The sequence below is a fragment of the Theropithecus gelada genome, chromosome 13 (assembly GCF_003255815.1).
Source record: "Theropithecus gelada isolate Dixy chromosome 13, Tgel_1.0, whole genome shotgun sequence".
In the NCBI taxonomy this organism is placed as follows: Eukaryota; Metazoa; Chordata; class Mammalia; order Primates; family Cercopithecidae; genus Theropithecus; species Theropithecus gelada.
The window spans coordinates 2,145,065-2,170,735 of NC_037681.1; the positions used below are offsets into that span (position 1 = coordinate 2,145,065).

Genomic DNA, 25,671 nt, shown 5'->3' on the forward strand with positions numbered 1-25,671 from the left:
CTTGAACTCCTGGGCTTAAGCAGTCCTCCTGCCTTGACCTCCCAATGTGTTGGGATTATAGGAGTAAGCCTCTGTGTCCAGCCTATAGTGATCTTAGAATCTCTCATCATGTCCTTCCTCAATTCAGTAACTTTCTACAGCTTCTGATTTTCTAATAATACCTTAACTGTTTACCAACAAAGTCCTGGAATACTCATCCATCATCTTCAAAAAGGGATATCTGTCATTTCTTCTGTCCCCAAACTGCAACCTCCTCTGGATTCTATAAAATCGTCCACACCAGAAACTCAGGAGCCATCTTCTCCTTCATCTGTATTTAGTGAATTCCAGTGTCCTGGCCTTTCCGACTCAAAAATAATTTTTAAGTTGGTCTACTCCCCACCCCACCTTTGAGAACTTTCTTTTTTACTCCTGCCCTCCCTCCATTCCTTTGCATGGGGTGTTCTCTCTGTTCCCTCTCCCTTCCCCAACCTTTTCTTTTTCTTTTTTTTTTTTTTTGAGACGGAGTCTCGCTCTGTCGCCCAGGCTGGAGTGCAGTGGCGCAATCTCGGCTCACTGCAAGCTCCGCCTCCCGGGTTCACGCCATTCTCCGGCCTCAGCCTCCCGAGTAGCTGGGACTACAGGCGCCCGCCACTGCTCCCGGCTAATTTTTTCTATTTTTAGTAGAGACTGGGTTTCACCATGGTCTCGATCTCCTGACCTTGTGATCCGCCCGCCTCGGCCTTCCAAAGTGCTGGGATTACAGGCGTGAGCCACCGCGCCCGGCCACCTTCCCCAACCTTTTCTTAGTCCCCTAGAACACGAAGAAGAATCAGAAAAGAAAGCTAGTCAGCTGCTCCAAAGAGAGAGGCACCGAGTAAGGGATTAGGGATTAGGGATACTAAGAGTTGTTAGGAGTAGAGTTGTTGGAAGTAGCCAGGTACATACTGTTCCTGTATTTGTTTTTTGTTTGTTTATTTTGAGACAAAGTCTCACTCTGTAGTCCAGACTGGAGTGCAGTGGCACAATCATGGCTCACTGTAGCCTCAACCTCCCAGGCTCCGGTGATCCTTCCACTTCAGCCTCCCAGGCAGCTGGGACTCTAAGTATGTGCCACCATGCCTGGCTATTTTCTATTCTATTTTCTATTTTTTTTTTTTTTTTTCGTAGAGACGGGATTTCACCATGTTGCCCAGACTGGTCTCAAACTCCTCGGCTTAAGTGATCCTCCCACCTCGGCCTCCCAAAGTGCTGGGATTATAGACGTGAGCCACCGCACCTAGGCTATTTGTTGTTTTAAGTCATTGTCCACATGAGAAATTTAAAAGCAGTTCATGGCATGTGGGACTTTGTATGGTTGAATTTTGCAATATCTGCCATATTTAGATTATGTTGACATGCTTGTTCTCATGATGTGTTGAACGTATGAGGGGAGGGAGGAATACCTTTACAGGTGGAAGAATGTTCTTTATCTCAGTCCTCAACTGTCTACTACAGTCACGTGCCACAGAACAATGTTTTAGTCAGTGAGGGAACACATATACAATAGTGGTCCCATAAGATTATAATACTGGGGCTGGGCGCGGTGGCTTACACCTCTAATCCCAGCACTTTGGGAGGCCGAGGCGGGTGTATCACCTGAGGTCAGGAGTTCGAGGCCAGCCTGACCAACATGATGAAACCCTGTCTCTACTAAAAATACAAAACTTAGCTGAGCCTGGTGGCAGGCACCTGTAATCCCCGCTGTTCCAGAGGCTGAGGCATGAGAATTGCTTGAACGAGGAAGAAGAGGTTACAGTGAGCTGAGGTCGCACCACTGCACTCCAGCCTGGGTGACACAGTGAGACTCCGTCTCAAATAAAAAAAAAAGTTTTTAATACTGTATTTTTACTGTCCCTTTTCTATGTTTAGACACACAAATACTTACCATTTTGTTACCATGGCCTACAGTTTTCGGTAGACATCATACTGTCCAGGTGTGTAGCAATAGCCTGCACCATACAGCCCAGGTGTGCAGTAGGCTGTGCCGTCTAGGTTTGTGTAAGTACACTTTGTGATGTTTGCAGGACGAAATCACCTAACAACGCATTTCTCAGATCTTTAAGCAACACATGACTGTACTTGGGGAAAACGGTGAAAATGAGCCACCTGGTGACAGCTACTGTAGTTGCAGGGATAGGCTCTCCAGGGGGAAGTCTCGCGAGGCAGTGCTTTGACAATCTAGTTATGGGGGATCATAGATGTTCCCAGCAGTGAGCCAAAGAACATCCAGAGTCCCCGCTTAGCCCTTGACTTCTCCACGATAGCTAGTGGTTAGACTGGGAGCTTATTCTATCTCCACTCTCTCAGAGAAAAATGGCACAGAAATAAAATAGCTTTTGTTATAAATGCATCCAGAGAAAGATATCAGTAAGAAAACCCCCCACACCATCCTAACATCATAAAAGTCTGCTTTTCTGTCTAATCCTGGGAGGCAAACAGCAGACTAGGTAACTAGTTTTCAAAATTTCTCACGGGCTTCCTATCCCCGGACCAGCTCTCAGGCTAGTCCTACTGCCTCCCTGAAGGGTGAATCAGGAGAGCCCTGTGCTCTTTCCTGGCAGGAGAATCGCTTGAACCCAGGAGGTGGAGGTTGCAGTGAGCCGAGATGGTGCCACTGCACTCCAGCCTGGGCAACAAAGGGAGACTCCGTCTCAAACAAAACAAAACAAAACAAAACACTTCTGGGATTTGATGCTTTCATCTGTTTTTAGCATCAGGATTCTTTTTTGAGACAGGGTCTCACTCTCCCGCCCAGACTGGAGTGCAGTGGTGCAACCACAGCTCACTGCAACCTCTGCCTGTTGGGCTCATGCGATTCTCCCACCTCAGCCCCCGGAGGAGTAGCCGGGACTCCGGGCATGCACCACAACACCTGGCTAACTTTTGTATCTTTTGTAGAGATGGGGTCCTGCTATGTTGCCCAGGCTGGTATCGAACTCCAGAGCTCAAGCAATTCACCTGCCTTGACTTCCCAAAATGCTGGGATTACAGGTGTGAGCCACTGCACCCAGCCAGTATCAGGATTTTTAAGCCATCTTTCCTCCTTCACTTTTGCCAAATTTTTATTGTAGTGGGGGTTATATCTAGGTTCCTCAAATTCAATTCTGCAAATATGTAATCAAGTACCACGCTTCATGCTGGATGTTACTGGACTACAAGAAGGTGTCCCCTTACTTTCTGAGATCTTAGAAACAAACAAGGGGGAGCTAATCTTCTTCAGAGTTGCTGGCTCCTCTGCAGCCTGAGAATAAGTATTATCAAATACAATGTGCTAAAAGCAGAGGCAAGGGCAGGGAATGGGAAGATGCCAGAAAAACAACAGAACTTAAAGAGTGCAGTGGGGTTTGGAATCAGTAGAAAAGGCTGTGGGTGAGAACACAGGGGTCTCCATTCTAACTACTGTTATGGACGTGTGTTGCTAGCCCAGTCTCTTAACTTCCCCAACCCCGTGCCCGCTTTCCTGCTGGTGGTCAGCAAAAGCAGACTCAGGGTAAAAATGAAAGAAAACCTGATTACATCATGTAAGAATTTACAAATCCCTAGACAGCTTGGTGCAAGGGAGTAGACAAAACACTGACTAGGAATCTCAGTACCTAGGTTTTGATCCCGGTTCTGCTCTTGCTGTCTTTGTGGCCTTGGACAAATCACAGCACCTTTCTGGACCTGGGTTTGACCGTAAGTAGAGTGGTAATAGCAGTGTCTGCCATGGCTAGCTCCTAGGGGAGTCCTGGGGGTCAAAGGATCTCTGGGGGACTGAGTGGGGTATGCTGCCAAAAGCACACCCCTGGCTGGGGTAAAGAGGAAGGGAGAAACGGAATAGCAACTAAGGCAGGCGGACCAAGAGATGAAGACGACGGGGGTGAGCTGGCCAGGAACCAGGCAGAAGCTGGGGAAGTCATTAGAGCAGCACTGCTGCAAGTGAGTCCGGATAGACAGTCAGCCACAAAGATCTGGGAAGTGTTTTTCCAGCTGACAGGTTGCTCATCACCTTGTGTGGCAGATATTATTTGTTTGCAAGATGGAGATGCTATGCATTTTGACCTTTCTAGGTCGTGTCTAGCTGGTTCATGCCCCGTCAGCCCAGCATGCCACATGCCTCCATGTGGCACATGTCAGATGCATCTCGGTATCAATACAACTAGCATCACCACAGCCCTTTTCTCTGAGAGCTCTCCCTTTAGGGGAGAGTCCCCTCTATATTCCCAGTCCTTGGCACAGGGTAGGCACTGAGCAAAAATGTCTGTCAATTATGGATCTTGTGAATTTTGAAAGGGCCTGCCAAGTCTTTGGGGAAATGATGAAAAAGATGCCTGTCTGAAATGGGTTAGGAAGAAGTTTTCTTGAGGATAGGTTTATGACTCTTTCTAGATCTATGATCCCATTTTATAAATCTGAAAATCTACCATTTTGGGACAAACTCCTCAAAATAAGAGTCAACCATATGTAATTTAAAAAAAGTTTTATTAAATCATTTAGACTTGAAAGAAGTCACAATAGTTAACACACTTAAGTGTGTTCTGTACACCACCAACCCAAATGGATTGATTTCAGAATTTTTATAAATAAAACATAAACATATTTACAGTGAAAAATAAAAACATGTTAGCAAGTTAATGATTAAACTGTTACCTATAATCAGTTTTGGGGAAGTACCAACCTACAGTATTACATATAAGACACTTAAGATTTCATTAGGCTTAAAAAGTCCATAGTTGAAGAAGTTAGTTGTAATATATATGATCCATTTCTTACTACAGCTTTTTTCCTCCCAAAACTAGACTTTTCAACCAATTTACATAAAAAGCTTCATTTTCCCTTTATTGGAGGTAAAAGTACAAAAAGCTCTAACCTCACCCTAGAACCATCTAAAGAATAAAGCTATTGAATGCTACAAATAGGACTACAAAACTATGGACATACACCGTTATTCAGTTTGTGCTACTTGTCCTCCAAAATAGTGCAGATTCCTAATTTACCCACCAGGGACAAAAGTGGAGTCAGCTTTTTCTGGAAATCAGTTTCAAAATCATCATATCTCTAGAAAGCATATTTCTAGAACAATACAGTTACCACATAGGGGGACTTTCCTTCTTCTGTATTATAAAAATATTCCCATTTTAGTTTTCACTATATATATTTTAGGGATTGCTGCTACCTCCTTAGGCAAACGATGAGGGCTATAAAGCTTGGCCAGCAGCCAGTTTCAAGAGACTAACAAAGAACAAAGACAGCCCTTTCTTTACGTATAGCAAAACTCAAGAGTTGGCTCAAATTAGGTTATGCCCCCAAATCCAGCTTAAATTTGATATAAAAAAAGTAGTCCACAAGAAAATTGAGCAAATAACAAACTTTTCAAGTCTGCAATTTTGGACAGGCATGTTCTAAGAAGTAGGCTACCATCTGTGTCACCTATTAGGGTTGCTAGCACAACTTAAGGCTAATTGCTTGGCAAAGGGCTATGGGAGTTGTTGGACTGTCTTGAATGTTTTGTTCCCGATGAACTCAAGGAGCGAGACCTCTGTCTGAGCACTGTTTTTCCTGGAAAGTCCAAGTCCTCAAACACAGCATTTTCAATGATGTTTGTAGCTTCAGGTCGTTCCATGGGGGATGGAGAGAGCATGTCTTGAACCATCATATACTGAAATATAAAAATTGTTTTGTGATAAAATGGCCAGGTTTGATCACCGTACAGTTTTTAAAATCAGTGTTGGCAAAATTTTTCTGCATATATTTTAAGTTTTTGAGCCATATTCGAGTTTTCCGGTCTCTGATAACAACTACTCAGCTCTGCTATCGATGAACAAAAGCAGCCAGAGACAAGTTGTAAATTAATGGACATGGCTGTGTTCCAATAAAACTTTATTATAAAAATAGGTGGTAGGCTGGATTTGGCCTGTGGGCACTAGTTTGCCAACCCTCATTCCAAAAAAGCATGGACAATTTTTGGGTAATTTGATTTTCTAACATATTATAAAGGATTATTAAACACATCCTTGAAACATAGATATAATCTGAGTTTTAAAAATCTTACAATTGCATGTAAATCTACAATTATCTCAATAAAAATTTTAATTAGAAAAAATTACGGCAGAGATCAGCAACCAACACCTTTTCTTGGTTTCTAAAAATCTCTTTGAATATAACATGTACCCTTATGAGCCACCCTGGGAATAGATCCATCAAGTTTACAAAATACATGATGACAATTTTTAGTAAAACATATGTAAGTATATACAGGTATTAATATATAGTTACAAAGTCCATTTTTTAATGCAACCCTTCATTATACTTATGATACTGAAAGATAAATTTTGACTTTTTCCAATTTGAAAATGAACACATACTAACTCCAACTTAGTTATTTAAGGAAATGCAAGATTTATCAATATATAAATTTTACAAGTGCTACAGTGTGGAACACTGGACATTAGGCTGAAGGAGCCAGGCTCCAGTTCCAGTGTTTAAAATTTTTTGTGCTCTTGGGAGCAGGTCTCTTTCCTCTCTAGACTTTTGGCTTCCTCATCTGTAATATGGGGAAACTGAGCGACTGCTAAGGACCCCTTAAGTTCTAAAGATGATTCTAAAGGAGATAAAAGATGAGAACTACACATACCTCACAAGGATATTTCTGAGTAAATAATGGTGGAAATTTGAGATTTCTTACATCAGTTAAGGTCTAAAAAGAAAAAAAGTATCATTAAGTTTACTTTGACAAAAAACATGAAAATATTTTTTGATACTCTAACAAAATGACTAAGAGGCTATATATTTCTCAAGTAGAAAATTTATCAATAGCTTTTCCTGATTTAATAACTATATGTTTCCTGAGCACAGATGTACATTCCATCAAATATCCTCAAAATATAGGAGAAATATATATGTATATACAGTTGGTCTTCCACATCTACAGATTCCACATCCAAGGATTCAACCAACCATGGAATGAAAATATTTTTAAAATTTAAAAATAGATGCTTGCATCTGTACTGGACAGATACAGATTTTTTTTTTTGTCATTATTACCTCAGTAATATAGTATAATACTTATTTACATAGAATTTACATTATGTTAGGTACTATAATTTATAGAAGGTTTAAAATACACAGAATATATGTAGGTTCTATGCAAATATTACACCATTTTATATAAGGGACTTGAGCATCTACAGATTTGGTATCCATAGGGAGTCCTGGAACCAATCCCCTGTGGATACCAAGATGACTGTGTGTGCGCCCGCGTGTGTGTGTGTGTATGTATGTATATATGTGTGGAGGGAAGGATAATGGGGAGAGAGAGAGAGAGAGGAGAGGGAGAGGGAGGGAGGGAGGGGGAAAGAGAGAGAGAGAGAAAGGGCCATATTAAAGCACAAAGAAAATGTTGGAAATCTTTGTTTCTATGGAGTGGCCTATTATGAATATTTCATAAAAATTAAATCATACAGAAGTGGACTTGTGTGTCTGGCTTTTTCACTCAGCATGGTTTCAAGATTCATCTACGTTGCGGCACATATTAGTATTTCCTTCCTTACAAAGGCTGAATACTTTCCATTGTATAAAATACCACACTTGGTTTTTCCATTCATCAGTTGATGAGCATTTGGGTGGTTTCTACTTTTGGATATTAGAAATAATGCTCATATGAACAGCTGTATACAAGTTTTTATCTATGTTTTCATTTCCCTTGAGTATATACCTAGGAGCAGAATTATTGGATCCTATGGTAATTCTATGTTTAACTGTTTAAGGAACTGCGAGACTGTTTTTCAAAGCAGCTGCACCATTTTGCATTCCACCAGCAAGGCATGAGGGTTCCAACTTCTCCACATCCTAGCCAACACTTGCTATTTTCTTTGCTTTTTTTTTTTTTATTATTACAGATACCCTAGATTGTGCTGAAGTGGTATCTCTTTGTGGTTTTGATTTGCATTTCCCTAATGCCTAATGATGTTGAGCATCTTTTCACATGCTTATTGGCCATTTGTTTATCCTCTTTGGAGAAAGGTCTATTGCTTTGCCCCTTTTAAAAATGAGTTGTCTTTTTGTTGAGTTGGAATAGTTCTTTATATATTCTGAATTCTAGATACTTTTCGGATATAGGATTTACAAATATTTTCTCCCATTCTGTGAGCTGCCTTTTCACTTTCTATTTTATTTAATTAATTTATTTAGAGATAGGGTCTCACATTGCCCAGGCTATTTGCAGGCATAATCATAGCTTACTGTAGCCGTGAACTCCTGGTCTCAAGGAATTCCTCTTGCCTCAAGCTTCCCACATAGCTGGGACTATAGGCATGTGCTACTGCGTCCACCTTGTCTTTTCACTTTCTTGATAGTGTTCTCTGAGGCATTTATAACTATATAAATTTTGATGCCCTCTGATTCTTGATCCTTTACTTAGGTTAGACCTGTTTTATTTTTCTTTCTGGAAGCTTTTAGGGTCTTTATTTCTGGTGTTCTGAAATTTAGTTATTTTGACTGTTTTTTTCTTTTTTTCCCAATTTATTATACAGAACATTTGGTAGGTCCTTTCGGTCAGAAGGTATGAGTCATTTCGCTCTATGTGAGAACTACTTCCTCTTCTACCATGGCCAGAGATCAATAAGTAAGATCTAAAACTGATAAAATAAGGAACAGTGACAAGAGCCTAAACTTTGAAAATACAGAGGTAAGTACCAGGGACAACAACTAGAAGAGGTGAGGGTAGCTACTTATGAAAGATAGGGAAGAATGTGACAGAGGTCCACTTTATTTATTTTCGGAGACAGGGTCTTGCTGTGTCGCCCAGTCTGGAGTGCAGTGGCACAATCATAGCTTACTGTAACCACCTTGAACTCCTGGGCTCAAGTGGTCTTCCTGCCTTAGCCTCCCAAGGCATGTGTTACCATGCCTTGCTAATTTTTTTATTTTTATTTTTTGTAGAGATGAGGTCTTACTATGTTGCCCAGGTTGGTCTTGAACTCCTGGCCTCAAGTGATCTTCCTGCTCGAGCCTCCCAAAGTGTTGGGATTAGAGGTGTGAGCCACCATGCCTGGCCCAGGGGGCTACTTTTTTAAAATTTTATTTTATTTTATTTTTTTGAGACGGAGTCTCGCTCTTTGTCGCCCAGGCTGCTGGAGTGCAGTGGCGTGATCTCGGCTCATTGCAAGCTCCGCCTCCGGGGTTCACACCATTCTCCTGCCTCAGCCTCGCTAGTAGCTGGGACTACAGGCGCCTGTCACCAAACCCGGCTAATTTTTTGCATTTTTAGTAGAGACGGGGTTTCACCGTGTTAGCCAGGATGGTCTCGATCTCCTGACCTTGGGATCCGCCCGCCTCAGCCTCCCAAAGTGCTGGGATTACAGGCGTGAGCCACCGCGCCTGGCCCAGAGGGCTACTTTAAAACGACTTTCAGTCATCCCTATAATCCCAGCACTTTGGGAGGCCAAGGCAGGAGGATCACTTGAGCCCAGGAGTTTGAGACCAGCCTGGGCAACATAGGCAGAGCCCATCTCTACAAAATGAATAAAATAAAATTAGCCAGGCATGGTGGCACGTGCCTGTGGTCCCAGCTACTGGGGAAACTGAGATGGGAGGATGGTTTGGCCCCAGGAGGTTGAGGCTGCAGTGAGCTGTGATTGCACCACTGCACTCCAGCCTGAGCGACAGAGCAAGACCTTGTCTTGAAAAAAAAAAAAACAACCTAATCGTGCATAATCTGACAGCTTTTAAATATATGAATGTATGGCCCCCATTACCTTGTGGTTCTCCTAAATATTTACTTATTACAAACTTACTGAGTGCAAAACATTGTTAAATTATGATGAATTTAAGCAAAAACAAAGAACAAACAATCCAACCAAATTTTTGAAGACTGAACTTTAAATGGAAGCAAATAGTCTAGAACTCCTCCCTGTGTTACTCATCACCTCTTTTACTTTTAGTTAACTGGTCTGCTGGTATTAAGAACAACTAAGTCTTTAAAAAACTCTTTTGAAAATGTTAGATTATTTTCTGTTTGAACCTTTTTTGTTGAGTAGGGAGGGTACTTACCCTGACTCTCTCCATCTGAGTGCTGAATGGGTACAGCAATTCAAATAGAATCAGGCCTAAAGAAAAGATGTCCACTTTATGAGAATAGCTGTTTCCATGAATCTGAAATCCCATATAAAGAAAATTTAAAAATTAACATAGAGACAGTACTGTTGATATTACAGCATTATTGAATCCTAAAGTTTACTTAGTCACTTCTTGGTTTAAATGCAAGTACACGTGTAAAAATGTTAGCAAAGAGTTAATCTCCCAAGTCTCTTTTCTTCACTACTACACCAAGAGTAATTAAACTACTCAGCATTACAGAAGGAAAGCCCAGGTACAGCTCTGAGATATGCATCAGTAAAACAGGCCTCTTGGAAACCTGGAGACTTGCCATGCTAAAAAAGTTTGTGGGAGCCAGCAAAATCTGCCTGACTACCCCTGAGGTGAGGTTTTTCAAAGGGAACGCTATCTAAAGCAAATCTCTCATTTCTAATCATCTTAGTGCTAACCCATTTTTATGAGAAAATCTTCATTACTCCAAACCACTAATCAACTGTAGTTAGCCTTCATTAGGGCACTTAATTATGGATACTTTGCATTCTTGGTTGTATTTTTCATGTGTATATTTCTTATTCTTCCCAACTAGATTATCAAGTCCTGGAGGAAAGGAAATGCTTCTTTTGTGTTGCTATCGTCCAGCACTGGGGCTAAGTATAGAGAAGGCCCTCAGTAAATACTTAGTTGTTAAAATGAACAAATGAATTACAACAGAACTACTCGATTAAATAAAGCTTTATTTAAATTAAAATTGACCTTTTGGTGACTCAGAAGAACCCCTTTATTTGTGAAAATTTCTTTAGGGATATAACTTGACATTTGAGAAACAGCCAAAGAAGGGAACTTTGGAAATGCTTCATACCAGTACTTCTTAATTCGGGAGTAGAGCTGGTCACGGGGCAGTTGCCAGCGTTTATGGTCCCTCCACAACTTCCCCTCTAAACTGTACTTGGCATCTGTCTCCCTGGCCTTCTGCGCAGGCTGCCTGCCTCTGTGCTTACAGAAGAGCAGATGGAAAGCTTCAGTGACCACATCAGTGGCATCACCCTCTTCCCTTCCAAGAGACTGTAGCAATCTGAACCCTGTCTCACTTCTTATCCCTGGGGTTTTGAAAGTGTCAAAAAAAAAATGTGCAAAAGCAAATCGTATAGGGGAACTGAAAAGGACACCCTCACACACTATTTGGAGAATATAAATTAACACAAATTTATAAGAAGCAACTTGGCAAAAAATGTTTACTCCTGCTTAATGATCCCATCTAATTTTACCCACCCTAGGGCAGATGGAAATGTGTACAGACATTTGGGTGCCAGGACAGTGACCCAAGTGATATTCCTAATAGCAAAATTTACAAGGAATTAAAATGTCCCAAATGAATGTTGAACACTATGCAGCTGGAAATATTTTCTAAGAATATTTAATAATATGGGAAATGCTTACATTTTAATATTGTATCCAAAATGTTAGTGTAGAATTCCAATTTTATTTTCTAAAGTAAGGTATAAATATATGTGTATATATACACACACACACACACATACACAGAGAGAGAGAGAGAGAGAGAGAGAGAGAAAAGGAAGTAACTGCTGTTAATGTCTTAGAGATATTTTTGGTAAGTGATTTTTACTTTTTTGTTATATATCCCTATACTTTCCGTATTCCCTAGAGGACAGACTGATATATAATGTGTTACTAAGTTTATTTATTATTTCTAATATTATTAAATATATTTAAAAAAGAAATGTAGCCTCATGAATGCATGAAAAGTTATATTTACAAAATATCTAAAAAATAAGGAATTAGGAGGTAGAATATATCCTTTGAGTTTGAATTGATTGTTTAATCACTGTGCAAATCTAGAACTTAAGCTGTGTTTCTTTGTAATTACAACCAAGAACGAAGTAACCATGGGTCCTGCTCATTTATTTCAAGGATGAGAAAATTAAGAGAGTTCTAATAATAAATAATTTTAAAACAATGTTTTAATATGGCTTCTAAGGTTTGGGTAAGATTGTACAATTCATACAGCCAAACTATTTTGAGCGATGTTTTAAGGAGCACTTTATAAAGTGACAGTTTCTACATTTAAAGAGGATTAAGAAGATAATTAAGACTGTGCATTTTTAACTATCAAATTTTAACCACTATACATTGCCATACAATTTCTACAGCTCTCCTAATCTTCTAGTACTTTCAACACTACCAAATATAGCTTCAGTTGTCATCAACCTCTTCCTTTCTCAAATGGCAACCCATTTCCAAGACACACACACACAGCAGCCACAAGCCACACTACAGTCACCACAGAAGTGTGTATGGGGTGACCAGGACTACCTGGTGTTCATCTTTTCACTAGCATTCACCTTCACTCATCCACCAAACACTTATGAAACTACGCCACATTCTAGGTGTTGTTTCAGGTGTTAGAGTAGAAAGAGAGACAAGCTAAGTCCCTATACGGATAGTTTATATTTTACAGGGAAAGAAAAAAGAATCTCAAAGAGTTAAAAATGCTGTAAAAAGAAACCAGTGTAATGGGATGGACTCTGGCAGGGAGTGAAGGGAGAAGCATCTCTTTTAAATAGGGCTGGGTGGGAGGGGCTTCCCAAGTCATGAGCCTTCATTAATAAGCATCCAGATAGAATTCCTTTTATTTGTTTTCACAATATTTAAAACGTAAAAGTATTGTTTCCAGCCTCTTAAATAATCATACATTTTTAAAAACATGATTCAAAACTTTTTTTTTTGTTGTTGGAGATGGAATTTTGCTCTTGTTGCCCAGGCTGGAGTGCAATGGCAAGATCTCGGCTTACTGCAACTTCCGCCTTCTGGGTTCCAGCAATTCTCCTGCCTCAGCCTCCCGAGTAGCTGGGATTACAGGTGCCTGCCATCACGCCCAGCTAATTTTTTTTTTTTTTTGAGACGGAGTCTCGCTCTGTGGCCCAGACTGGAGTGCAGTGGCCGGATCTCAGCTCACTGCAAGCTCTGCCTCCCAGGTTTACGCCATTCTCCTGCCTCAGCCTCCCGAGTAGCTGGGACTACAGGCGCCCGCCACCACGCCCGGCTAGTTTTTTGTACTTTTTAGTAGAGACGGGCTTTCACCGTGTTAGCCAGGATGGTCTCGATCTCCTGACCTCGTGATCCGCCCGTCTCGGCCTCCCAAAGTGCTGGAATTACAGGCTTGAGCCACCGCGCCCGGCACGCCCAGCTAATTTTTATATTTTCAGTAGAGATGGGGTTTCACCATGTTGGCCAGGACGGTCTCGAACTCCTGACCTTAGGTGATCTGTCCGCTTTGGCCTCCCAAAGTGTTGGGATTACAGGCGTGAGCCACCATGCCCGGCCAAAAAAACCTTTATTTTTTTTTTATTTTTTAAAAGGGGTCTTATTCTGTCACCCAGGCTGGAGCACAGTGGCATGATCTTGGCTCACTGCAACCTCCGCCTCCCAGCCTCAAGTGATCCTTTCTACTTCAGTCTCTCAAGTAGCTGGGACCACAGGCATACACCACCATGCCCAGCTAATTTTTGTATTTTTTGCAGAGATGGTGTTTCACCATGTTGCCTAGGCTGGTTTTGAACTCTGAAGCTCAAGCAATCCACCTGTCCCAAAGTGCTGGGATTACAGGTATGAGTCACCATGCCCAACCAAAACTGTTTTTAATATCAATTCTGTTATATGACTGTGTCGAAAAATTGGAACATACAGAAACGTCCAAAATAGGTTAAAATTCATTAGAAGTCCCGCTACTCAGAAGCAATGACTTGATATTTTATGGCTCTTCTAGTATTTTTTCCTATAGACAGAAATATGTATTTATAGTATTTTGGTATTTCATATAGTTTTAATTTTTCCTTTCACCAGGCCTTGGCCAGATCATTTGAGCAGGATGATTCAATTACCAGGGCCAATAGATTTATTTTATTTATTTTTCTATGTAAGCCAGTTTGGATACTTTTGGTTGCAACCAATTGACTATATATGAAAGTCCCTTATAAATAAAAATCTCTTCTGTATCCTTTCTAATTTCTAAATTTATTTGTGATTTCCCCCCCTTAAGTAGGTATCTATGCTAGAAAGGATTATCTTTATTTTAAACTATTAGAAACAACCATGGTGATGTTATTTTACTGTTTCACCCGTATCAATTCTTATGTTCGTTTTCCATCTTCTTGGCTCCTCCCTGCCTTCTACTGAGCAGAATTCTAATCATTTATACAGTAATGTGCTATGTAATGAAGGCCTGTAAAATAAATTTATCTCAAAATGGAACTTTGAAAACTTCTATAGATTTCACCATTTTTCATGTCTTTCATTTTTGAAAAAAGTTTTTTACATTTTCTTTTAAAGATGGGGTCTCACTATTTCGCCCAGGCTGGCCTGGAACTCCTGGGCTCAAGTGATCCTCTCACCTCACCCTCCTAAGTAGCTGAGATTATAGGCTCAAGCCACGGTGCCCAGCTTCTTTCAACATTTTCTTCATACTTCGTATGAGTATTTTTACTTCATTATTGATCTGATGGTTATTTTTTAATAATTTTTTTTTTTTTTAAGTTCCGGGGTACATGGGTAGGATGTGCAGGTTTGTTACACAGGTAAACGTGTGCCATGGTGGTTTGCTGCACTTATCAACCCACCATCTGCTGACCTGATAGTTATTTAGGAGGGTTTTAAAATTTCCAGTTGGCCAGGCACAGTGGCTCACGCCTGTAATCCTAGCACTTTGGGAGGCCAAGGCGGGAGGATTGCTTGATCCCAAAAGTTCAAGACCAGCCTAGGCAACAGAGTGAGACCTCATCTCCACAAAAAATAAAAAAATTGCTGAGCATGGCAGTGTGGACCTATAATCTCAGCTACTTGGAAGGCTGAGGGGGGAGGATCACTTGAGCCCAGGAGGTGGAGGCTACAGTGAGCCAAGATCACACAACTATACTCCAGCCTGGGTGACAAAGTAAGACCCTGTCTCAAAAAAATAAAATAATAAAATTTCCAGCCAGCCAAAACAGAAGCAAAAGCAAAAATAAAAACAAACAAAATTATAAACATCAATTTATAAACCACTATACCTTTCTTTTAATGTATTGTGATCATAAAAAGGCATTTACAATATCTGTGATATTTCTTTGTGGCCTAGAAGTTCAAAATGATAGTATATATAATTATAATTTACTCATCAATAAATGTTCAAATAGCAACTATATATAAAGCCTAGTATATTTTTTACCTAGCTTCCCTTTGTAACATTTTTTTTTTTTTTTTTTTTTAGTTATAATCCAATCTGAAGTTTCCCTTTCGTGGGGCTATTTAAACACATCTATTTATTTGTTGTCATAACTAATATTTGGCTTTAGCACCACTTGTATTTCCACATCCTTTCCCTTTGCTGCAGTTTGTGTTTGTCGTCTGTAGTGATACAGAGGTAGAAATATTGTTTTATTATTCTATTTGCCAAATTTAGCTACATCAAGTACAAATCCCTATTCCCACCTTTATTTTCCATGTTCTTACCGTCGTCCATTTTCTGATCTTTGTTAATTTAATATAGGAATCACCAACTCAGCTTATAATGATAAGCATACTTAAAATTATTTGTCTTTTACTAGGAATACATTTTGCATTTTATTCTCATTTTGGTATCAATATTCACAAGAACCACTGGCACCTATCGTTCATTGGGTTTGATGTCTATTGCCAATTTTTATATGTTTCTCATCTCAAATTAACTTTTAATAGGTAACACATTCCCATGGCTCAAAAAGAACCAACAGTAAAAGTTCCCTCTCACTCTGTCCCTCACTGGCCTAGCCCCACCAGTCACTTCCCCTCTGCCACTGCCCCCATAGCCATTTGTTTCTTACACATCATTCCAGAGTTTTTTTTATGTAAACATAAGCAAATGTGTATCTATCTTTTCCTCCTTTACACAAAAGGTGTACACATTTCTGCATATTTTTTTTTCATTTAAGATACTTTTTTGACTCTACGTAAAAATGCTTGATTTCTTCTTTCTGTTTTTTGAGACAGAGTCTCGCTTTGTTGCCCAGGCTGGAGTGCAGTGGCAGGATCTTGGCTCACTGCAACCTCCTTCAAAGATGAAATACAAAATGAAATTTCAAACTGTAAAAAAGAAACACTTGACTAACGTAAACAATGCAAACACTTCAAAAGGATGCTCTATGACAGTTCAACAAAGTTGCCTTCCTCAAAGGCAGTTCCTATTACTGGTCTCTGATACAATCTTTCAAAGATAATCAAATCCGGTGGTTCTTGAAGTATGGTCCATGGATTCCTGGGGACCCTAACACCCTTTCAAGAGGTCTGCAAGGCCAAGACTATTTTCATAATAATACTAAGACATAATTTCTCACTGTGTTGACATTTGCATTGACAGAACCTAAGCATGAATCAAGCGAGCAGTGCCAAGCTGTACCAGTAGCAATTACATTCAGCACCACGTGCTCACAGGCAAAACCAAAAACCACTTCACCTAAAATGTCCTTAGCAGTAAAAATTATTAATTTATTAAATCTCAACCTTTAAATATACACCTCTTTCATGATCTGACAAAATGGAAAATATTCATAAAAACATTTATGCTCCATACCAAAGTACAATAGTTGTCTCCAAGTTTGACACCTTGGATATGCTAATTACCCTGATCCAATAGCGTATGTATTAAGACGACACTACGTACCCCATAAATATGTACAATTATGAGTCAATTTAAAAAACAAACTAATATTAAGAAGTTCAGACCTGCTGATGTAAGCATAGATTAGCTATGAGTATCATTAGCATTTGTGCAATTATTTGAGTTACAATATGTGCTAGCTGCTCTTTTCATAGAACACCATTTTGACTTGAAAGAATAATTGGTTGACAAACTACAGTTATTGAGACTTGGACACTTGACAGATAGTTTCTTTTTGAGACGGAGTCTTGCTCTGTCACCCAGGCTGAAGTGCAGTGGTGCAATCTTGGCTCACTGCAACCTCCACCTGCCGAGTTCAAGCAATTCTCATGCCTCAGACTCCTGAGTAGCTGGGACTATAGGCGTGCGTTACCATGCCCAGCTAATTTTTGTATTTTTACTAGAGATGGGGTTTCACCATGTTGGTAATGCTGGTCTCGAACTCCTGGCCTCAGGTAATCTGCCTGCCTCGGCCTTCCAAAGTGCTGGGATTATAGGTATGAGCCACTGCAACCGGCCGAGGGACAGTTTCTTAAAGATGAACAATGAGACTGGGAATGGTGGCTCACGCCTGTGATCCTAGCACTTTGGGAGGCTGAGGTTCAAGGATTGCTTGTGGCCAGAAGTTCAAAACTAGTCTGGGTAACACAGCATGACCCCATCTCCGGGGTCTTGAGATGAAAAAAAAAATACTTTTTTTTTTTTTAAAGAGAAAAAAAGATGAACAATGTGAGAATGGCACTTCAAGGAAAACTAACAGTATTTGTTGCCAATCATAAAAAGTTGAGCTTTTAAGTGAAAATTAAAATTTTGGAAGATTTGAATCTACCAGTGGGAATTTGATAGCCTCCTAATACGTAAAGCCTTTTCTGATGACATTGGTGGTCGTATTAACCAAAGTGACTTTTTATATTACATGATGAACTGTGACAACTTTTGGAATAGTTGCTAAACTTAGGGAACCAATAGTTTCCAAATGACTAATGCACAATATAAAGTCAAGCATGGGTAAAAAGTTCCATTCAAAGTACAAAATGGACCAAGGGATGTTAAAAGTACCAGAGTACAAAATATTCATGAATGGTTTTAGATTTCACAGTGTAAATGAATTTTAAGAAACTATTACTTACTAAGTTTTGATATACTAATAGTTTTGATATACTATCAAAGAAAAATACCTATAATTACTTGAAATGAAATATTGCTCTTTTTTCCAACTACATATCTGTGTGAGGCCAGATTTCTTCATGTGCTTCAGCCAAAATAACATATTGCAACAGATTGAACACAAAAGCAGACAGAAGAATGTAGCACTTTTATAAGTCAGCTTTAAAGAGACTGGCAAAAATGTAAACAAATGTCACTCTAATTTTTTTTTTTTAGGGGAATTTTTTTTGTTTTAGAAAATACTTATTTTTCATAAAAATATCTTAAGATGTGATAGGTTTAATTCTGTTACTTTAATTGATTTAATAAAGTTTTATAAATTTCTCTTTTAACTTCTAATATGACAAATATTGATAGATAAAATTTTGTTAAGAAAACCTTTGGGTTCTCAATTATTTCTACAAGTGTAAATAGGTACTGAGCCGAAAACATCTGAGACCTGCTGCCCTAAGCATAGAGAAGCTTGTGAAGGTCATTTGCCTGGTGGTGGCTGAGCATGCTCGTCTGACGTTTTCAGGATACCCTGCTCCCCCTGCTCTTCCAGTACTTTTCCAGCCCTGATTACAGTACTTTTCCTGTGAAGGCCAAGCAGCCCACAAGGCAACACCTGTCAGCCTGTGTGCCTCTATTTCCTATTATGGTACATGCTGGAAGTTGCCTATGAATGACTACAGAGGGAAGCTCAGTATAGTACCTCTGGGTCTAGCTGGCTATGAAAACAGTTCCAACACAGTCTACACAAGGCAAAACGAAGTTAAGTTTGGGACGGTGGCATTCAAAGTCTCTTTCCAAATTCCTGGTTACTGTCAGGTGCTTGTTCAGGGGGTGAGTGCATTTTATGTGCTGTGTTCTTCTTAATCCAGCCCCAATTCAGGTTGTAGAAACCACATCTTAGCTGTGTCACTATTCTACTACTGGAACACTACTGCCAGTTTTCATAATTTTCAGACTTACTGGGTTTTAGATTACTGGGCATTTTAATGAAAACATGGGAAGAGATTGATCAGGTACATCTGCTGCTGTGCTAATAAGTAAAAGTCTGAAAAACTCACCTGCTCTGGGCTCATATACAGTTTGGTCCCTACTTGTCCTGTGTGTCTGGCATAAGCTGGCATTGGGGTCAGAACCGTCTGCTCTTCCTCATCCTGGTCCATTGCAGTCACTAACCCAAAGTCTCCAACCTTGACCACATCATCCATTGTAAAGAATATGTTGGATGGCTGGAAAGAATACAACAGACAAAAGTACAGTGGGTGTGCATGAAGGAGAAAAAGTAAAGAGAATTATTTAAATGACTACAAAGAAAAAATACAGTAAACTAGATATTTTCAAGTATATTTCTTTTTAAAATGGGCTAATATGAAAATAGTGACAATTTTTCTGTGCCAGACAAGTACTGCTAGTAAAGAAAAGGGAAGGGTAGCAAAGAGTGCTAGTATTTATTGAACATCTACTTAAACCCTTTGAGATGCACATTCCCTAGGGATCATGGTACTTAATCCTCAATCTTATTATTCTATATATTCTTCCCAGGCAAGCATCTCTACACTTATGACTTAAAGCGTTAATAATTATAACTAATAATAACGAGTTTGTAAATACAACTTGCAATGTGCTAGGCACAGTTCAAAGCAGTTTACTACTAACTCGTGTACTACAACCCCATTAGATGAGAACTACCCCCATTTTACAGACATAAAAAGTGAGGCCCAGAAGTTAAACAAATTGCCCAAGGTTACCCAGCTAGCAAGTAGTGGAGCAGGGATTTAAACCTGAGCAGTTTGGGTCTATGAGGAAAGGACCTTGTGATCCACTACCACATGCCCAGATTTCAGTCCAGTTCTTGCTCTATGGTAGCTAATTACTATTTGGTGAATGAATGAAACAGACTGATCTTTTGGTTTGCGCCTGAGAGGGGGATATAGATTATCAGAAGGGATAAGAGCTCTTCACTACTACTGTATGCTGCCTCTTGTAAAACCTCTGTGTTCTCAAGACTACATCTACTCCCATATATCTACCCTGAGTTCTAAACTCATATGACACTGTTTATTGAATACATCTAACCAGAGATCTCATGGGCTCCTCAAACCCAAAGTGCCCTACATGAAATACATCATCTTTCCCTCAGAGTCTACTCTACTCTGCGGGTAATATGACCACCATTCATAGCCGCTGAAATGAGGAAAAAGGAAGCCATGTAGCTCATGAAATTGAATTTCATCATGTTTCAAATAATGACAGAAAATAATATTGCATTCCCAAACTCTAAAATACCATTAAACGATTTTGACTTGGAAGCATCAAGTTATTGTGTATAAGATCTATGGTAATAATCTGCAGCTCTCCAATAAATAACTTTGTACCAGAGGCAATAATAGACTATCCTGCATTAAATGTCATCTTTCTTCTCAACTCCCATCATCTGATGGCAGTTGTTATTTACTGAACCCTATAATAGATAAGCTTTTTGGCTCTCCAGTGTCTATCTCCCTGTGCTTCCACCAGAAGTATCTTGACTTGACTTTGGGAACTTCCTTCTTGCTGACTGTGCAGCAAAACCCCATGGTTAGTGTGGAAGGCATTCATGTTCTACAAGTTGCTTAAGCCAATCCACATAATCCCATTGCCTGGCCAGGGAGTGGGCTTGTTGGGGGATGGGTAGGTGTCCTTGGTTTAAGTAGAATAAAACTTCTGATAAATAGTGGGAAAAAGCAATACTTTTCTCTCCACCCTCTACCCCACCACCTCCAAACGACTTAAATAGAAATAAGAAATGGGGAGGAGAGAAACCAGGTTCTGGCTAACTCTCTTGATCTCAGCTAAAGCTTTACCTGAATTCTCAACAGTTTAGCCACATGGGCCAACAGATTTTCTTTTCTGGTTAAGTCAGTATAAACGCTTTTAAGTGCAAAAAAAATAAAATTCAAAATAAATGATATGACCATCTAGAACATTCAGGCATTGTACTGAGACTATAACAGGTGAAAAAACAGACATGGTTCATGCCCCATAGAAACCAGAGAATAAATAACCCAGGTGTGATGAGAATAATGAAGAAAGGCCAGGTTTCTGTCAGAATACTGTATATCAAGAGAAACTGAGAAAAGCTCAGAGTGGAGAAAAGAGAAGACCAGAAGTCAGTCTAAAGAGGCAGGAGTCAAAGTCCTGAAGACAAAAATGTGACCAAAATATAACAGGGGGAGAGGGCCTAGGAGGTTTAACATTGAGCCAAAGATTTAGGTCAGAACGTAGCAAAATGTACAGCTTTTTCACCCAGGAATAAAAATCTTGGCTTTTTTTTTTTTTTGGTTGGGGACCACACTAGAAATCTTTAGAAGGAATTGCCTTCTATTTAGAAAGGAAAAAACCTTTCTGATTTCTAGAAAAACTAACAGGAATATTAACTTTCTTCTTGCAGTTTTTCTGGTGCATAGACAATTACAGAAAAATCTTTAGACAACATTGTAGCATTAAATGGATATTTACCAATATCTCATTTACATTATAACATTAGCAGAAGAATATTCATTATTAGTGAAAACATGATTCATTGTCTTTCAAGTTGGCATTTGTGCCTACAGCAAGTGTTAAGTACAGGAAGAATGTGTATTTCATCTAGTTGTTTTCCACCTAGTGATAACCATTTACTATATTGAAACCTAAATGCTAGTATTCTCTCAAATTAGCGGTGTGTGGTCTCTTGTAAACTGTCTTCTCCAATCCAACCAAATAATTCATCTCTGAACTTTTCATTCAGTGCAGAACAATTCTTGGTAATCAGTTTGGGCCCACATCAAAATCACTGAAGCATAATGATTATGTATGACTAAATAACAATTATATTGAAAAATAAGAATTATTTCTAATTCCTACACTTGTTACCCTAAAACTCTTAAAATATACCAAAGAATTTGAAAACCTACCGCTGATTTTAGAAGAAAATAACTTGTGTCCAAATAGCTACTTTTGTGCCTGAAACAAGTCTGTGGTTACATAAAACTGGAAAGACTTAAAATGGAATCACATCTATCAAGACTTTAAGCTACTTTCATCAGAAAAGTATTTATACATTCACTCCACATCTACTGGTGATGGCTAAGAGTACATGGAATGTGGGAAATTAGTTAAATAAAAGTTCCATATACTTATTTTTAGAAACACTACTAAGGAAATGTCATGTTTTAGTAAGAATCTTTAAGTAATTTTGCATATTATACTACTACAACATTCACTATTGAATATATTGAAAATAGAATCCAAGGTTTTAGAGCTATAAACAGTCATCTGGTTAACTATTTGCTACCTTTCCCCATTCAGCTTCTTACCCCTTCCCTCAAAGTCTAAAGAGTTCAGAAATAGAAGGAAAAGTGTGGAGATCTGCCCCAATTCAAGCTGGCTAATGAAGGAACCCATGTCTCTCCTTCCATTCGGATACCTTTCACCATGCTGCTTCAGAGCCCTGCAGGTATTCGTGTCAGGGTTACTCAAAATCATAGAGGAAAAAAACCAAAAAAACAAAAACAAAAACAAAAAAACAGGCTATATCTGCTCATGGTGGATTTTACCTAAAGATTCCTTTTTCTTTTTTTCCCTCACCTGGACTACTGAGAATACCTTTTACAGTAAAATGAACACAAACACATTAACGAAGAGAATGAATGCATGGTTTGCCTAAAGGTTTCAGACATAAGACTTCTTATTCTTGCAGCAGGCCCCTCCAAGGCTACTTTCTCAGACTTCTGTTCTCAGATGCTTTTTCTCTCCCCAACTCTTAAGGATGCGTCAGAGTACTGCAAGTACTTCTCTGAATCACAAAACGTCAGACTGAAACCCAAGGGTGATGCGCCACAAATACAGACCTTGAGGTCCCTGTGCATCAGTCCTTTACTGTGAAGAAACTCCACTGCCTCTGCGATCTGCAGGAAGATGTGCAGACACATGCTCCTCTCTCTCTCCTCTATGGTACATCGTCCATTCATCCAGTCTTTGAGGTTTTCTTTTCTGCACAGCTGCATTTGAATGTAAAGATACACCTTTGGGGAACTGGGCTGGAGTTTTTCTGTGGTGTTTTTAGTGAGATCTAAACTTAAAGTGGTTGGTCTTGGAGGAGAAATAGATAATGTAGCTTCAGAAGAAGATTTGCTACTGGTGGGCTTGAAAGCAGTTAGTTTATTTGCACAATGGTTGCCAATATGCAATCGATTAGTTTTGGGCTCTTCTTTACTGGAAGCATTATCACAGCCAGAATCTTCAAATACTATCGAAGAGGAGGTTCTCTCCCTTGACCTTACATAAGGAGAAGCTTCAGAAGGACAAAGTTCAAAGGAGTGCCCCTCATCATTGCCATCCATAGTACCATCTTCCACATCACAGTCTGTAAGGCAGCTGTCCTGGAGGTTGTATGCTGCATCCACTGACTCACTGATGTCCTCATGGGCCATTCCTGAGAATTCCAGTGGTGAGAACTGGCTCTCAGATGAACTTGTCTGGTCACAGGAAATCCCTACTGAAAAAGACCTGCTTCTTTCTGGTGAAGGAGCTATGATTTCAACATGTTCTTTTGTAGAGAAAGGATCCATTCTGCGTATTTTAACTGATGGTGCATCCATTGGGCTAGGAGAGCTGAGTGGCCAGTCTGTGCTAAAAGTGGGAGAAATACAAAGGGGTAAGAGTGAATATATATTGATTAAAGTACCTGAACTGCACCCTCTGTTTAAAAAGCTTCAACTATAATAAGGCCACTTACCAAATGGCAAACAACAAAACAACATACAAACTAAATAAAAACATGTAATGTGAGATAGAGAACATCACATTCCATTCATTCCTTCTAAAAAACTTAATTTTAAAGCTTAATTTTATACATGAAACAGTACCTGGGACTGTCTGGGGCTGCCAGAGCAGCCTAAGCCTTTTATGCAAAGTGAAGAAAGGATTCCTTGGTGGCTGTGATTCTGAAGCCCTAATCCAAAGTAGGGCAGTGCCTCACAAGACCTTGAGATACGCGGCCACTTCACTTGGACCTTCCACGGCTTACTTATTGGTTGAGTCTATAATAAACACCACTTTAACAAGGTACCTCATGTGGGTCTAATGTTGCTTAGACACCTGTAGGTAGGAGTTTCACTCCAGTTGTTTGGTGGCAGTCTATCTACACATGCTTCCTTTTTCTTCTCCTTTAATAGTTTTTAAAGGGCCTTCCTTCCTATAGCATATCATAGTTAATATGGGCAATATATTCAGGCTAAGTTTATGTATTTTTAACTGCAAATAGTTCAAAACTACTTAAAAAGAAGTTGTAAATTGTTAAGTGCTAAGAATTAAATAAACATTTTTAAAATTGGAGACAGAAGCAGATAGCTTATATTGAGAAAAGACACCATAAATCCCTCAATCAGTCACAATGTATAGAGCCCTATCAACTAATAATTTTTTAGAATGTAAGTTCTCTCTTATTTTTTCTAAGAGACAGGGTCTCACTATGTTGCTCAGGTTGGTCTTGAACTTCTGGGCTCAAGCAGTCTTCCCACCTCGGCCTCCCAAAGTGCTAGGATTATAGGCATGAGTCACCCCTGCATGTTCTCAAAATCTAAATCAAAATTTCACAAGTGGTTAGAGAACTTTTCAAAACATGAAACAGAACTCTGCTGTTCCTTTTCTTTAAAAAAAAAAAAAAAAACCCTAAAGTTATAAAATTGATATTGTAATCACACAAGCTAAAAACTAGCTTAAGTGTATGTGTAACAAAGTTAGTTACCTTGCATCTTTCAGCCAAATTTCATCCATCTTTTCTTGCCACTTCTCTGGTGGTGCTTCGAGCCAGGCATTGAAATATCTAACAATGCCTGGGTGTTCAAGCTTGGCTAAGGCTTTAACTTCTCGCATTACCTTTTCCCGAGCCAATTCCCTGAAAGAGAAAATATTTAAGGTGATGGATATTCCAGTTGCACTGATTTGATCTTCACAAATTATACGACTTATACCCCTAAAATATGTAGATGTATTATATATCAATAAAAAAGGAAAACTAAAGAAATAACATTAGCCTGAAAAAGAGAGTAAGACAACACTGAAGGCTGTTCATATCTGAAGAAGTATTCATATCTAATAGTGAAAACAGAAAAATAATAAAATAGGATCTTTTCTTGAAAACTAAAATTAGAAACAGATGAGTTAGCCTAGGTTATACTTCTTTTTTTTTTTTTTTGAGACAGGGTCTTGCTCTGTCACCCAGGCTGGAGTGCAGTGGCACAATCTTGGTTCTCTGCACCTGCACCTCCCTGGTTCAAGTGATTCTCATGCCTCAGCCTCCCGAGTAGCTGGGTTACATACACGCACCACCACACCCAGCCAATGTTGTGTTTTTAGTAGAGACGGGGTTTCACCATGTTGGTCAGGCGGTCTCAAACTCCTAACCTCAGGTGATCCACCTGCCTCGGCCTCCCCAAGTGCTGGGAATACAGGCGTGAGCCACTGTGCCCGGCCAGGCTAGGGGGTATACTTCTAAAAGGCCACACAAGTCCTGTATTTTAAAAAATACAAGTATTTCAGGTTTTTTTTTTTTTTTTTTTTTTTTCCTTTTCTGGAAATAAATGCTACAAGTGCATCTACTGCACATAAAAATAAAGTTTTAAAATCCCAACTTCTTCTCTTGGCATTTAAGGTGCTATAAGCTATCTCTTTTTTTTTTTTTTTTCTTTGCCTGAGACAGAGTCTCA

The 25,671-nt window shown here is 39.5% G+C and overlaps 1 protein-coding gene and 1 long non-coding RNA gene across 5 annotated transcripts in view; one reads left to right on the top strand and one right to left on the bottom strand.

The window, feature by feature from the left end:
- Positions 1–23,761, top strand: part of LOC112605120 — a 39,306-nt gene extending 15,545 nt beyond the window's left edge. Inside the window, exon 3 of the long non-coding RNA XR_003115355.1 lies at positions 22,662–23,761. This is a non-coding gene — a long non-coding RNA (uncharacterized LOC112605120). The remainder of the gene's footprint in view (positions 1–22,661) is intronic.
- The window catches only part of EIF2AK3 (eukaryotic translation initiation factor 2 alpha kinase 3), a 76,320-nt gene continuing 55,114 nt past the window's right edge, over positions 4,466–25,671 (bottom strand). For all 4 annotated transcript variants that reach the window (XM_025354728.1, XM_025354730.1, XM_025354729.1 and 1 more), the window contains 6 exons: positions 24,711–24,860; positions 22,813–23,593; positions 19,003–19,170; positions 10,051–10,152; positions 6,635–6,697; positions 4,466–5,659 (listed from right to left, as the gene is read on the bottom strand). In XM_025354728.1, coding sequence (XP_025210513.1) covers positions 5,459–5,659; positions 6,635–6,697; positions 10,051–10,152; positions 19,003–19,170; positions 22,813–23,593; positions 24,711–24,860 — 1,465 coding nt within the window. In that variant the 3' untranslated portion in view covers positions 4,466–5,458. The remainder of the gene's footprint in view (positions 5,660–6,634; positions 6,698–10,050; positions 10,153–19,002; positions 19,171–22,812; positions 23,594–24,710; positions 24,861–25,671) is intronic.